This window comes from Hippocampus bargibanti, linkage group LG13 (genome assembly GCF_051943395.1).
Source record: "Hippocampus bargibanti isolate YZ-2025 linkage group LG13, ASM5194339v1, whole genome shotgun sequence".
NCBI classification, from domain to species: Eukaryota; Metazoa; Chordata; class Actinopteri; order Syngnathiformes; family Syngnathidae; genus Hippocampus; species Hippocampus bargibanti.
In genome coordinates, this window is record NC_142746.1 from 21,716,897 (window position 1) to 21,732,674 (window position 15,778).

The 15,778-nt window shown below is 39.3% G+C and overlaps 2 protein-coding genes across 2 annotated transcripts in view; both read right to left on the reverse strand.

Moving 5' to 3' along the window:
- Positions 1-3,262: 3,262 nt before the first annotated feature.
- Positions 3,263-6,847, reverse strand: hmx2 (H6 family homeobox 2). Its single transcript, XM_089012154.1, has 2 exons — positions 6,514-6,847; positions 3,263-4,104 (listed from the first exon to the last, which is right to left on the reverse strand). The coding sequence occupies exons 1-2, from the start codon at positions 6,845-6,847 to the stop codon at positions 3,563-3,565; spliced, it is 876 nt and encodes a 291-aa protein (XP_088868280.1). The 3' UTR covers positions 3,263-3,562.
- Positions 6,848-14,300: 7,453 nt separating this feature from the next.
- The window catches only part of hmx3a (H6 family homeobox 3a), a 2,291-nt gene continuing 813 nt past the window's right edge, over positions 14,301-15,778 (reverse strand). Inside the window, exon 2 of the mRNA XM_089012057.1 lies at positions 14,301-14,997. Coding sequence (XP_088868183.1) covers positions 14,330-14,997 — 668 coding nt within the window. The 3' untranslated portion in view covers positions 14,301-14,329. The remainder of the gene's footprint in view (positions 14,998-15,778) is intronic.

Sequence of the window (15,778 nt, forward strand, 5' to 3'; positions counted from 1 at the left end):
TGATGAAAGAAGAGAGTGTAAGGCAGGGGTGTCAAAGTCATTTTTTGCCGCGGGCCACATTGTAGATATGGTTTCCTCTCGAGGGCCGTTATGAATTTGGGGAACCCATTAGAATGTTTAAATCCCTTCAAATATTACATATAGAGCACACAGAAAATTAATGAATAACTATGAAGTCAAGAATAATGACTTTTATTGTGGTTGACATCCAAAAATATGAAATTTTGGCTCAGATCTTAGCAATCGTCATGGAATTTAACAAGTTTGATTTGCTTTCGCGGGCCGAAAAAAATGATGTGGCGGGCCGGATTTGGCCCGCGGGCCTTGACTTTGACACCTGTGGTGTAAAGTGGAATTCAAGTGACAATGACAAAAACCCTGGCACTGGAGTGGACACCTTTTTGTACGGAAATCATGCACAGGTGTCTCGAATATTTTGTCCAGAGGGACGCCACCCAGGCTTTCTATCTTCCTCCCACAGTCTCCATTACCCCTATCGTGAATTACACCGCCTCCCTCCCCCGTGACATCACACTTGAATGTATAAAGACGCGACGACGCGTCATCTTGACAAATCTTCAAACGCGCCCCGTCCGGCTGTCTCTTTGCACTTTCAACCATTTCAAATCATTTTCATGGCACCCGTTATTAAAATGCGGCACCTTACGCCTATTCATCTTTTTGGATAGTACGGGTGGGAGGTGGTAGGGGGGCGAGGGTGGGCTGTATCCGCATTCTGCCATCCCATCTCCGTGGCTGTAAATCAAACGGGTCACGTCGCCTCATGCAAATTCCACCCCGTCACGCACGCCTGATGACATAACGACCACTTTGCAAGCTGATAAACAGCTTCGTTCAAGCAAACCTATGCTGCTTCATGTCATAAACTCTCCCCCCCTCCTTCCCTTCAACCTCCCACAATATGTCGCAAATTCATCTCCTGCTATCTTGTCAACCATTGGCCGTAAATCATTTGCAGTCACAGGAACGTTTGGGCGACGTGGCTAATTTAGCCGTTAGCTTGCAGCAGGTACAAAAATATTACAGACGCTCCCCAACTTATGAACAAGATATGTTCCAAACGGTCGTACGTGAGGGGAATTTGTTCGTAAGTTGCTTCGGTGCTATATATTATATGGAATATATGTTTCAGGCCCATATAAGTATGTTTAAGTTTTATATAAGTATGTTAAGGCTTGTATAAGGAATAAGAATAAGAACAATAATAATAATAATAATAATAATAATAATAATACATTTTATTTCTAAACATTTAATAAAATATAAGCTCTATTGAGATATGTACAACTGGAACAAATACTACATATATACTATGTTTTTCTGTGACTGTAAAGTGTCCTTGAGAGTTTTGAAAGGCGCTTAAAATGTAATGTATTATTATTATGATTATATGTTAGAGAGAGAGCAAAAAAAATTGGTATGTACCATTATTCGAATGTTCGTAAGTAGGGGAGCGTCTGTAATTTGACACTTAATACAAAACAAAATGCACTCAATTTGGACTGAAATAGAAAATTTATTGAATGAGGTTATTCACGGTGAGTTCAATGACAATTAAAAACAAGGACGTGTGTTCATTAAATGGAAGTATTTTGTGTGTGCGTGTGCTTGTTTAAATCATATAATAGGGACAAAAATGATATTATTATTATCATTATTATTATTATTATTATATTTTAGTTTGATGTGAAGCCTAGACTGGTGGATAGGTGGTCAAATTAAATGAAACGGTAGAAAAGGGGTTGAATTAATAATACACATGGTGTATTTAATACATATTAGGGAAGCTTAATTGCCTTGTCTTGACATTTACTGCAAATCAATGCCTCCTCATATTCTCAAGATACAGGCTATAGCGGGGGTGTCCAAACTGCGGCCCTGGGGCGTTTACATCCATTTTGTTTTTTAAACACGACACAGGATATATTTAAAGTAACATTGGATACAACTTATGATTTTCAATGGCAACTATAATTGTGCTTATTTGACTAATAAACTGTTTTATCGCAATTTTTTTCCAGCTAGGCAAAGACACTTGAAGAAAAATACATTCAAATACAACTAAAACAGTAAAAAATGTAAAAAAAAACAATGAATAAAAATCCCTTCAGACTTTCAAATCATATTCCCCCATTAAAATGAATGGAAATGCCGTTAATCCGTTCAAGGCCCTCCAAAGAATGGTCACATTTAACAGAAAGCTGTGGTATTTTAAAAAAAAAGCAATAATACAAGTCTGTGTGAGCTCTCAAGCGTACAGGTGTTGTCCATCGATGAAAAGGTTTACTTAGCTATCATCTGTACTTCTTTGAAGGTGTCGGATATATCGCTCCTCATCCGAAAAGCTTCGTCAGCGAACTAAATATGTGCTGGTAGCTCTAGCCCTATAAATATCAGGGATACAACAAGGAGGAGGTTCAGGCCCTGTATATATCGCTGATATAGAGTGACTAGCACAACTTTCGTTCGCTGACGAAGCTTTTCGGATGAGGAGCGAAACGTCCGACACCTTCAAAGAAGTACAGATGACGTCTGAGGAAACCTTTTCATCGAATAATACAAGTACAGTGATACCTCGGTTTACGAACTCCTTGACTTACAAACTTTTCGCTTTTACGAGCGTTAAATTTATGAACATTTTACCTTGGCATACGAACTTTTTTCGTACACGGCGCTGCCTCAATGAGTGATGTGTCGTTCGCGAACGAGCCCGTTCTTCTAACAAGAAAATGGCAGCCGACTTGTTTTTGTCCTCTATTCCGCGCCCTCAGTCTTCGGTTAAAGCCACGTGATCGGTCAAGAACGCAGCCGTGAGGGGAGGTGGTTTAAACATTAAAGAGACAGGCAGACGACAGTGAGGGAGTTTCAACTTTGATAGTTCAAAGGCAGAGTGTAGACTGCAAGGTTAAAATATCCCCTCCATAAGGCTTCACAAACAACCTGCACAAGCCATCTGTACACTTGATGCAAAAAGCTATCAACCCAGCTAAACAGACTACAATTGATGAGGAACTAGGTAAAATGATGGCAGAGAAAGCACCTACAAGGGATCATTCCTCAAGATGGTGAAAGAAGAAGTTTACGTTCCTCATCAAGTGTTTACTGCTGATGAAAGCGGCCACTCCATTCCATCAAGCCATCAACGACCATCACAAAGGTCAATAGAACCACGTTATAACATAGTACATTTTATTTCTTTAATTATAATACTATAGCACATTTATTATACATAAAATAATGTATATTTTGTGTAGTTTTAAGTCTTAGAAAGTAGAAGATTATGTTTTATGGGGACCTGGGAACGGATTATTCTCATTTTAATGGTTTCCTATGGGAAATTAATTTTTGGGATACACACTTTTCACCTTACACACTCTGTCTGGGAACCAATGAAGTTCGTAAGCCAAGATATCCCTGTATATAAACAATATCTAATCTTGACAGGTTAGCATGAGCATGTTTAATAAATTCATATCAACGTGGGCCTTTGAGGGTAAAGTTTGGACACCCCAGCAGGACTATCGGAAGGTGTGCGTCCGTATCAGAAGTCAACCTTATTGTACAAGTTGTACAAAGGCAGGGCGGGCAGATTGCTACCCGGGTAGTAAAGCGGCGTGGGGAAGGCGATGGAACGCGGTACGGGAACGCGCAGTAAGGAGTTCTCCCGGAAAACCAGCGGCATGCCCACCAGCGTCTGCGCCGAAGCGTGCGCCATGTTAGCGGCCTCCAACTCGGCCGAGAGTTGCCGCTTCCATTTGTTCCTGCGGTTCTGAAACCACGTCTTGACTTGCGTTTCGGTCAACTGCAGGCTGGACGCCAGGCAGGCGCGTTCGGAGCTACTCAGGTAGCGCTTCATGTCGAACGTGGACTCCAGTTGGTAGACTTGACTGCGGGAGAACACCGTACGGGTCTTCTTCTTGGCCGAGCAACCCTGCGGGTGTTTATCGCCCCCGTCTGATTGCCGTTCTTCGGACAAGGGGGACGTCAGGGCTCCATCTTGATCCTCCTCCTTGTTGTAGTCGCGCAGCAGCGGCGGCCGCCTCGATAGACCCTCGTTAGCCGACAGGAGACCCTTGGCGGGACCTATGGGGGGTCACCAAACGTACGTTAGCTGATTTTAACTCATTCGTAAAGCACTGGTCAGACCTCGAGCAATGTTTTTTCGCCTTTTGTCCACGTTAGCGCTTTGTTACAGTTTCAGTCGTTGTTCAAGCGCTATATTCACAGAAAAGCTTTGGCCACAAGCAGAGACGGAAAAAGGGTTTCGAAACAGGCTGGATGGATTCTTGTGGGGCTAATTAAATGTTTTTCTACTTCTTTCTTTCCTTTCCTCTGCCTTTCATGAATTTGCTGCTGTGTTACTTCCGGGTAGAGTGAACGCTAGCGCGTGTGGCTGCCGCTGCTCACCCACAAAAGAAACCTTATCCTGTGACTGTAAAGTGACCTCGAGAGTTTTGAAAGGCGCTTAGAAATTAAATGTATGATCATTATATCAATATGTATTGTATTTTGCTATCCCGCTAGCTAGCTCGCTAGATACATAGCTGGATGGATGGATGGATAGATAGATAGATAGATAGATAGATAGATAGATAGATAGATAGATAGATAGATAGATAGATAGATAGATAGATAGATAGATAGATAGATAGATAGATAGATAGATAGATAGATAGATAGATAGATAGATAGATAGATAGATAGATATTTTTGGGGGGCGTTAAAGTAACATTTCTCAAGCCGGCTTGTCATGCAATTGTGTCATCTTTGGCCTTTTTTTTTTACTTAAATAATAATAATACATTTTATTTTCAGCGCCTTTCAAAGCTCTCAAGGACATTTTACAGGTACTATGATAAATAAAATACAATCACCAATAGAATACAACAAATACAATGACGCATGAACGTATTTTCACATTGAATTCTACCCCACTCCCTTTTTTTAATCAACAAAACTCAACCAGTCTGTATTAATCTGCCCTCTCACACACACACGCACACACACACACACACACGCACGCGTGCGCCATTTAACGCCCAATTGAGGACGCACGCAGCCAACACGTCCCCATCAATTAGCCGCCTGGATTACATTGGAAATAAGAGCGAGCAAGTGCAAGCGAGTCATTCTTTTCACCGCTGCTCAAACGAGGCCGACGAGGATGAAAACGAGGGCTGCACGAGTGGCACCCCATAATATTCAATTACAAAAAAAAAAAAAAAGCCTGACATATTTTACTTGGATGTCTTTTTATATACATGTGTCTGTGTGTAATAATAATTGCCACATTTTCAAGTCAGCAAAAACGAATAATTCAATTGGCCTCATAGTAATAATTACAGTTTCTGCCAATACAAAACAAAAATACATATATAAGAGAAACAGTCGATCCTGGGGTGTGTCTAATACTTGGGTGGTTTTAATCGTTTCATAGAGGGGCGTTAGGGGGGGGTGCTTTACTTTTTTTTTTTAACTATAACAATTAATATGTTACATTTAATTGTCATCTTTGTAAAGAGGGTACTCAGTTGGACAGTAATATATATATATATATATATATATATATATATATATATATATATATACTGTACACAGTGTATATATATATGTATACACAGTGTATATATATATATATGTATACACAGTATATATATATGTATATATATGTATATATATATATATATATATATATATATATATATATATATATATATATATAGTATGTGTAATATGTAATATATCTATTTTATATATATATGCATATTATATTATTATATATTATATTATATATTATATTATATTATATATATTGTGTATATATATATATATATATATATATATATATATTTATTATTTTTTTTTTCACTTATGTCACAATCCAGCTAAATAAGGTGACCTAAATATCAGCATCGCCCTTGAGAGTTTTGAAAGGCCCTTATAAATGAAATGTATGATTATCGTTTTTAATAATTAATAGCATGAAAAGTCAGCATCATTATGTATATAAATGCATATTTTTTTATTTCTTCCTACTCTTGTTGGTGCTTATCGGATCGATCAATGTTGGCTTGATAAAGTGACACTAAGCTTGCGGCTAAACAAACTGACCGGAAATACTACAATCATTTATCGATCGTAATAAAATACACGTCCATGAATATTATTCAAAGTAATCATTTTTTTTATGTTTCTTAATGCAGGTTTATTTAGATCCAGCTCCTGCATTGCGTCTGTTTGGCTTATGCAGGTGTCCCCGATAAAATTGTCAACGCGAATGAGATGATCAAAAATATCGACGAGCATTCAAAAATATATCAGAATTCGTGTCAACGACATTTAGCATTGAGAAATATATATAGAAACATAAGTCGCGGTCGTTGTGTCGAATCCAGGCGACAATATCCGAAACGCCTTCCAATACACTCATCACGCATTTATATTTATGAATATAATCTATAAATACACTCGTGACAAAACCAAAGTATTCACCTAAACGCGAGAAGGCGTTTTGCTGCCGATTCGCTCCGCAAACGCGTCCGCGCGTCGTCTCGGAACAGAAGCAATCCGCCGCGTCTTCGCCGCCGCTGCACTCCTCCTCGGAGGACACGGACAGCGTCCTCCTCCGCGTCGCCGCTAGTCCCTTGGCCAGTTCTTTGCTCCCGGAACGCGGCGGCGACGGGTGAGGGCGCGGATGCCGGGGGGCGTTCGCGGTGTTAGTCGGGGGGTCTTCGGAGGTCGGCGGAGTGCCCAAAATGGATCGGATGGTGAAGCTGGAAATAGGCCCCGTCGAGCCTTTGCTCCCGCTGTCTTCGGCGCTACTCATGGTCGCCTCATAACACCTTATCGGCGGGGAGTTCTCCGGTGGCGCCTTATTCCGTTATAGTGACAACAACAAAAAAAAGTTGGGTGGGGGGGGGGGGGTGAATAAAACAAAACACACACACACACACGACGTCTTTTGTTCCCTTAATAGCGCGCGAAGAAAGGGGGGTGGGGGGGGGGGCTTTTACTTTGAAGTGCAGTTTGAGGTGGTTTTTTTGTCCGTGCTGCGTCGAGGAACGTGAGCGTTTTGGCCGGTTCTCCTCCTCTTCCTCCTCTTCCTCCTCCTCTTCCTCCTTCTTCTCCTCCTCAGGAGGCGCCGAAACTGGCGTCGAGCTTATTTGCATAAAGGTAAACTCCTTCTGTGTCAATCCGAGAGTGAGAGAGAGAAGAGAGAGAGAGAGAGAGAGAGAGAGAGAGAGAGAGAGAGAGAGAGAGAGAGAGAGAGAGAGAGAGAGAGAGAGAAAGAAAGAAAAAAAGAGAGAGAGAGAGAGAGAAAGAAAGAAAAAAAAAGAGAGAGAGAGAGAGAGAGAGAGGAAAAAAGAGAGGGAGAGAAATAGAGAGAGAGTGAGAAAAAGAGAGAGGAAGAATGACAGAGAGAGAGAAGAGAGAAAGAGAGTGAGAGAAAAAGAGAGAGTGAGAGCGAGAGAGAAAGAGGGAGAGAGTGTGTTAGCTCAAGTTAGCTCGCACAATGTATACTTCAAAACGCGAAAAAAACATTTATGGTTTCCATATTTAGACATAAAAAAGTAGTTTTATTAAACACCTTAAAATAACACATCAGAATAAATGTGATTGTGGTTTTTATTGAAAAAAAAAACAGTCACAGAGAGCTTTTTTCAAGCAGTCCGGAACAGATTAACCTCATCCCCATTCATTCCAATGAGGAAAAGCGTCTTTATGAAACAAACTCAACCTGTAAAACCACTGGACAGCCAATTAGAAACTTTTTTTTTTGCCGTTTACTTTTAAGAGTCATGACTCAGTCCCTACAAAATATTCACAGGATATTTTCGATATTTTTTATGTCTTTTTTTTCCCACCCGATTGCTTCTTATCATCTGACTCATTATCAGCATTTAAGAATTCATTTGCTCATTAACAAGCTAATCTTCCTTGTAGTGCAGGACACTGGCTAATCGATTCATTGATTGGTGGCGGTGGGAAAAGAGGGGAGCTGTGGGGGTGCCTGGGAGGGTGGGCCACCCCCCCACCACCACCATAGTAGTGGCGGTGAGACAGCTGCAGGGCTGGAGTGGGCCACATGATGCCTGTTTGACTTTAGTCTAAGGGAGCTCTGGACACATTACAAATGGCGGCCTTTAATCATGGTGTCGGTGGCTAAAGGGGGATTCTGGGGGTGACTGGCAGGTGATTTTACTGCTTCAAGAACTCCGCTGATCATCCGGATAAGGATTTGACATCATATGATAGCAAATTATTATTATGATGATGATTATTATTATTATCTATTCTCTAATCAACTAGCTAGCTGGCTACCTAGCTAGCTATCTGTTTGCTATCTATTCACTATCTAACTAGCTAGCTGGCTACTTAGCGAGCTATCCATTTGCTATCTCTTTGCTATCTAACTAGCTAGCTAGTTATCTATTAGCTAGCTAGCTAACTTTCAATCTCTTTGAGTTATTACGGGTTGAGTGAACGCTGGCGCATGTGGCTGCCGCTGCTCACCCGCAGAAAAACTGATCCTGTGACTGTAAAGTGACCTTGAGAGTTTCGGAAGGCGCTTAGAAAAAAAATGTATTATTATTATTATTAATATTATTATTATTATTATTATTATTATTATTATTAATAATATTATTATTATGTGACACAGCACAAAATACACAGTCATTCAATCTAAGCACTTTTCTGCACCCTCTTTGTTGTATGAAGCCGTTCTAGATGAAAGAGGAAAGGATCAAAGCATCCTTTTCACCAGTGGATCAGGGACATCATGGTGGAATGTACACGTCTGCTAGAATCTAAATGTTAACATCAAAACACGAAGCTGTAGCATCCATTGACCAAAAGAGATTGTCTCATATCTACTCTCTCATGTAAATCCGCCTCAATTCCAATCCGCGACCATTCAAAATATGCATCGGCGCTCAGCGCTGACGCTCCTCAAGTCATGCATCCAACAGCACCGACCTTAGATGAGTTAATTTTTGCGATTGTTGTGGCGCGTATTAGCACTCGTGCTGTTAGCTCTCCATCACCATGACGGGTAGCGTCCTTTTCACCAGTGGATCAGGGACGTCATGGCGGAATGCGCACGTCTGCTACAAGCTAAATGTAAAAAGCAAAACACTGAAGCTGTAGCATCCATTGACCAAGAGAGAGTGTCTCATATCTACTGCCTCGTGTAAATCCGCTTCAATTCCAAGCGGCGACCGTTCCAAATACGCATCAGCGCTTATGCATCCAACAGCCCTGACCTTTGAGGAGTTCATTTTTGAGATCGTTGTGTCACGTATCGTCGCTCATACCGCTAGCTCTCCATCACCATGACGGCTAGCGTCTGGCTAGCATTTTACCAACCGCAACAAGCGAACAAGAATATCCTTATTTGGAGGACGCTTTTGTGTGTATGGGAAGGGGGGGGGGGGGGTTGCGATTTAGTGTGAAAATCACGCCTCACTAATTATTAAACAACGCGGCGTGGATTATGATCCATGACGTGTCAGGCATCTCGAATAAAGGAAATTACCCGAGAAAATGATATCGATAAATTTTCAAAGTATAAACGTTGATGATGTTTCGATTTTCATTCAAGAAAGAAAAGGGGGGAACCTCATACCTTCTCGCTGGTGTGTGTGAGAGAGTTGTAAATGCCGCACCCCCCCCCCCCGGAGGTACGGCATTTATGTAATGTGAGTGTGGAAATGAACGGAGGTAATTTATTGGAAAACACAAAGTCAGGGAAGATTGGATCAGAGGGCTCCTTCCTATCCATCAAGTTGCAATTAACAAGCTAAGCGTTGACTTTTAATGGCTTTCCAATCTACTAGCCCCTGATAGACTCATCAATTCCTCAGGGGAGAAATTAAGAAAATCCACCGGCAAAATGGACGCCCGCCCCTTTCTTCACGACCAACCTCCCTGCGGGCGAGGCGGCGGCGGCGTTCTTCTCGGCAACTAGATGTCAAATTAAAAACACAATTAAAATTTAAACTGTTGCAATCACAGGCGGATTCGCCACCTATGTTTCACTTCGTGGAACCTTGATGAAAATCGGATGTTCGCTTTCCATCACGTCATTAACGATTTCACGACACAAATTGCCTTTTGAGAGGCAAAAATATTAACTCATTCACTGCCATTCATCCGTTTTCATTCGGCAATTGAAAATATGACGTTAGAGCGCCGTTCCCGAATTTATTCTGGGTTTTTTTTTTGTGCCGATAAAGCGCTGATCAGACCTCTGGCAATGTTTTTTCCCTTCCACGAGGGGGCAGCACTTTTTTTGGGTCCATGTTAGCGCTTTGTTCCAGCTTTAGCTGTTGTTAAAGAGCTATATAAATCAATATGTATGTATTGTATTTTGTACAGACGCCCTCATTTCAAGCTCATATAACTCCAGAACCATATAATTTAGGAATTAACTCTTTTTTTTGCTGATGAAAGAAGAGATTATATGACTTAGAGCGCCATTCCCGAATTTGTTTGGGTTTTGTTGGGTGCTGATAAAGCGCTGATCAGACCTCTGGCAATATTTTTTCCCTTCCACGAGGGGGCAGCACTTTTTTTGGGTCCATGTTAGCGCTTTGTTACAGCTTTAGCTGTTGTTAAAGCGCTATATAAATCAATATGTATGTATTGTATTTTGTACATCTGCCCTCATTTCAAGCTCATATAACGATAATAATAATAACATTTCATTTCTAAGCGCCTTTCAAAACTCTCAAGGTCACTTTACAGTCACGGGATAAAGTTTTTCTGTGGGTGAGCAGTGGCAGCCACACGCGCCAGAATTCACTCAACCCCGAATAACTTAAATAGATAGAAAGTTAACTGGCTGGCTAATAAATAACTAATAGATAGCTAGCTAGATAGCATATAGATAGCAAATAGATAGCTAGCTGGCTAGATAGCTAGTTAGGAAATAGATATCAAATAGATATGTAGCAAGGTAGTGAGATTAGCTAGCTAATAGATAACTAACTATCTAGATAGCAAATATAGCTAGCTAGATAGCATATATATATATATTAGAAATATATACAAAAGTATAAAAAAGAGAGCTTTGAAAGGCACTTAAAATAAAATGTATTATTATTATTTTATTTATTTATTATGATTATTATTATTATAAATGTATTTATGCACACTCATCTGACCTAAAAATCACCAACGCTGCTTAAAATCACCCCCCCCCCCCTCCCCAAAGGCCTAATCATGCAATATAATGGGATATTTTTTTTAGGGGATGGGGGGGGGGGCGTGTCAATGGAAATTATCGAGTGGTAATTTTATTTCCAATTTATATGTCCACATCAAGGTCATCACGCGGTGTGCATGCGTGCAGACGTGAACGCTCGATACACGCTGAACGCCAGAGTGCGCGTGCGCGTCCCCGAGGAAAGGAATAACGTTTAATCGATTCATTTTCGTTAATGGAGTGGCATCGATAACGATGATGATGATGATGATGATGATGATGACAACGATCGGATAAGAGTTAGCATATTGTCTGGCGATGACGTCATCAAAGCGCGAGTCGTTCCGAGCAATATTAGCGAGTACAAACTCTCGCGTAAAAAGTGACAATGGAGTACAGGTTGGACTTGATTTGAGTTTAATGTGTCGATTTAAAGGGGCCGTACATCATTTTTTTTGTGTCTGTACGCCGATTAAAATCGGAATTTAAAACCTTGAATTAAATAAAAATACCCGGTGAATAAACGTCATGAAAAGCCATCATTTTTACTGTGTATTCTTGATATTCTAATTACAAAATGAAATCACGTATAAAAACAAATATTCACCTGATAGAAATGAAATCAAATATATGCAATGCTACCAAAAAAAAAAAAAAAATGATGATACACACGTTTTATGGATTTACTGTCCAAAAAAAGTACTCTGTAAGTATGTAAGCGAATACTCATAATGGTAACAATATGACTAAAGTGCTTGTAAACACCCCTATTTAAAAAAAAAGAAAATTGGCATACACCGTTAAATACAGTAGTAAAAATAATATTACATCATTTCGTCCCTGATCCACTGCTGAAAAGGACGCTTTGATCATCTCCTCTGTCATCTAGAACTGCTTCATGTCACAAAGAAAGTACAGAAAATGCTGAAGAATGAATGACTCGTTGTGTCTTTGTGTTGTCATATTATTATTTTTTTGTTACTTCCGTGTGTGGCTGCCGCTGCTCACCCACAGAAAAAAAATATCCTGTGACTGTAAAGTGTACTTTAGAGTTTTGAAATGCGCTTATAAATGAAATGTATTATTTGTATTAGTATTAGTAATAGTATTAGTATTATTAGTATTATGAATGTGATGAATATGATGATGATGGTTATTATTATTATTATTATTATTATTATTATTATTATTATTATAACGATGTAGCTTGCATTAAAAACAAAAAAATGCTATCAAATGTGTAGCTACGTCCCTTGTAAATTAATTAAATTATTATCATTATTTTTGTCCTCAATTGACCGAAATTACCCAACACACACACACACACACACACACACACACACACACACACACACACACACACACACACACACACACACACACACATCGTTTCCGGTGACACTTGACGGATCGTGTGTGTGACAAAGTAGCATTTTAATAATTTATCTTTGGAAATGTTCTCCGTTTATATGCTTTTCAACATACCTGCTTTTCAAAACAAAAGCTGCCCAAATGTGCGTGGCTTGAACTTCTTTTTTTTAAACAAAATCTGGCACATCTTCATATTTATTTTAATTTCTGGTTAATTAAAATACAAATTCTGAACACACACACACACACACACACACACACACACACACAGTTACACGCGTGTAATGGTCATGGTAATGCCCACTCGTGTGGCTCCATTGCAGACGATAATTTTAACAAGATGGTGGTAATTACGCATCTAATTGAAGGGGCCATTTTTATGCAAAGTGTATTTTTTTAATCCACCTGTCACTCCTTACCCCCACCCCCCAAAAAAAACTGAATGAAATTACCGTATTTTCTACACTATTAGGTGCACCTAAAACCAACTATTTTTTTCAAAATAAAATGAAGTGCATCTTATGTATGGAAAACATTTTTAAAATGTCATTCGTTGAAGGTGCCCCTTATAATGCGGTGCACCCTATGCATGGAAAGTGTTTTTAATAAAAAATGTCATTTTTTGAAGGTGCGTTTTATATTCCACAAAATTTGCTAATATCAAACCTCCCTGGCGTCACTGCAAAAAAAGAACAAAAAGGGGGAAATAGGGAATAGTCTCCATTTATTTCACCACGTGATTCATCAATACAATATCAAAAGAAACAAAGTGTGTGTTTCTGTACACAGAAAAAAAATCTGTCTCCGAATCAATTTAAATATTTACATTTCCATAACTATACAATAAAAAAATGACCATTAAAAACTCAATCTAAGGACACAAACAACACAGCCATGTACAATTGGGAATGTCTTGATTGTCAACCGTCACCAGCTCTTTATCACAACAAATAAAATATCAAATGTACGAATTATTATTGTTTGGGGATGATGAATTGCACATAAGTGTGAAAAAAAATGTATTTTAAAAAAATGAACAACCGAGTCATGGGACTGTAAACAAAAAATACCCCCCCCCCAAAAAAAAAAAAAAAATAATAATAATAAAGAAATAGAAAGATAGACACTCTTTAGGCAGTGTTCGCAGATACTCCTGAGATGATGATGATAATAATAATAATAATAATAATAATAATAATAATAAAAAATACTACGACTACTACTACTACGACGACTACTACTACCAATAATAATAGTAATAGTAATAGTAATACAAATAGTAATCCGTAATAATAATAATAATAATAATAATAATAATAATAATAATAATAATAATAATAATAATAATACGACTACTACTACTACGACTACTACTACTACCAATAATAATAGTAATAGTAATAGTAATACAAGTAGTAATCCGTAATAATAATAATAATAATAATAATAATAATAATAATAATAATAATAATAAATACTACGACTACTACTACTAATAATAATAATAGTAATAGTAATACAAATAGTAATCCGTAATAATAATAGTAATAATAATAATAATAATAATAATAATAATAATAATAATAATAATAATGTGGTTGAATTGTCAGATCACGTATTAGACCGGTTCGGGTCCCTTCGGGCCTCTTCGGTAGTTTTCGTGCTCGTTTCTTCGTCGAGTACAAAAATAGGAAGTCTGTTTTTGTTTTTTTTTTCTCGTTCTGTCACTCAAACGGGTCTGAGCAGCGGTACGGAGGTGACGATTGGATGCGAGTAGTAAACACCCGGATGCGGGAAGGTAAGCAGCGGCTGACTAGCAGGCACGCTAGCCGGGGTGGCGCCGGTTGGGCCGTCCGCCGCCGAGTTCTCGTGGTAGAGAATGGGCACTCGAACGATCCTCTGGGCGGCGGCGTGGCTCAAGTTAGCCGCTTCCAGCTCGGCGGCTAGCTGCCTCTTCCACTTGTTGCGGCGGTTCTGGAACCAGATTTTCACTTGGGTTTCGGTTAAGTGAAGCGAAGCCGCCAGGCCGGCTCGTTCCGAGCTACTTAGGTAACGTTTCATGTCGAACGTGGATTCGAGCTGGAAGACTTGACTACGTGAGAACACCGTACGGGTCTTCTTCTTACGGCACGGTTTCTTGTCACCTGCGTCGCCGCCGCCGCCGCCGTCGTCGTCGCGTTTCTTCCAGTTGTCCAATTCGTCTTTTTTAGCTTCGTCCGAGTCGCTTTCTTCTAAAATGATCTCGTCGCCGCTTTTGCTGGTCCCTCGCTCGTCGTCGTCGTCCTCGTCGTCGTCTTTGGTCTCCGGTTCGGATTTGAGAAGGAGCTCCGGGGAGTCTCGCTCGGTGCCGGACGTCGGGGACGAGTCCCCCCTGGTCGTCAGCTTCTCTGCGGCGGCTAACATGAGGGGAACGGGACGGGACGGGGGGGTTAAGCCCAGCACTTCATGAATTCTTTTTTTTTCGAACTAGCATTTTGTCATAAATGTGTATAAATATGACATGTTATAAAAGTGGATTTTGTTTAGTGGATTCTAATTATGACCGAAAAACAAGCAAAAAAAACCACGATCGACTCCATGAAATGCACGCAAAATGGCGATGCATGCATTTTCGTTTGTTTTCGATTCAATCATTTGCAGTCAACACATATTGTTCTTTACTTGTTTGGAATTAATCATACAGCCGTGATTTTAATCACCCTAAAATCAAAATTCGAGAAAAAAATGAAATATTATAACGGGTGGGGGGGGGGCAAAGAACTCATATCATCATTATATTAGCAGGATGTCAACATGTATTTTTTGTAATATTTACGGGAAACATCATAAAAAATAATTTGTATAGATATAGATGTAAATATAGATAGATTTATAGATATAGATAGATGATATGTGTAAACATGTAAATATGTAGATATAAAGATATAGACATCGATATGTATAGATATAGATAGATGATATATATATATAAATATGTAGATATAAATATATAGATAGATATAGATATCTAGATATAGATATCGATATATATATCTAGATATCTATATATAGATATCTATCTGACTATCTGTATATATGTGTGTGTGCGCGTGTATATCTATCTATATCTGTCTTTATTTCTATCTATATATTGATCTATATCTATCCATCTATCCTATATTTTGCAAAGCACTTCTT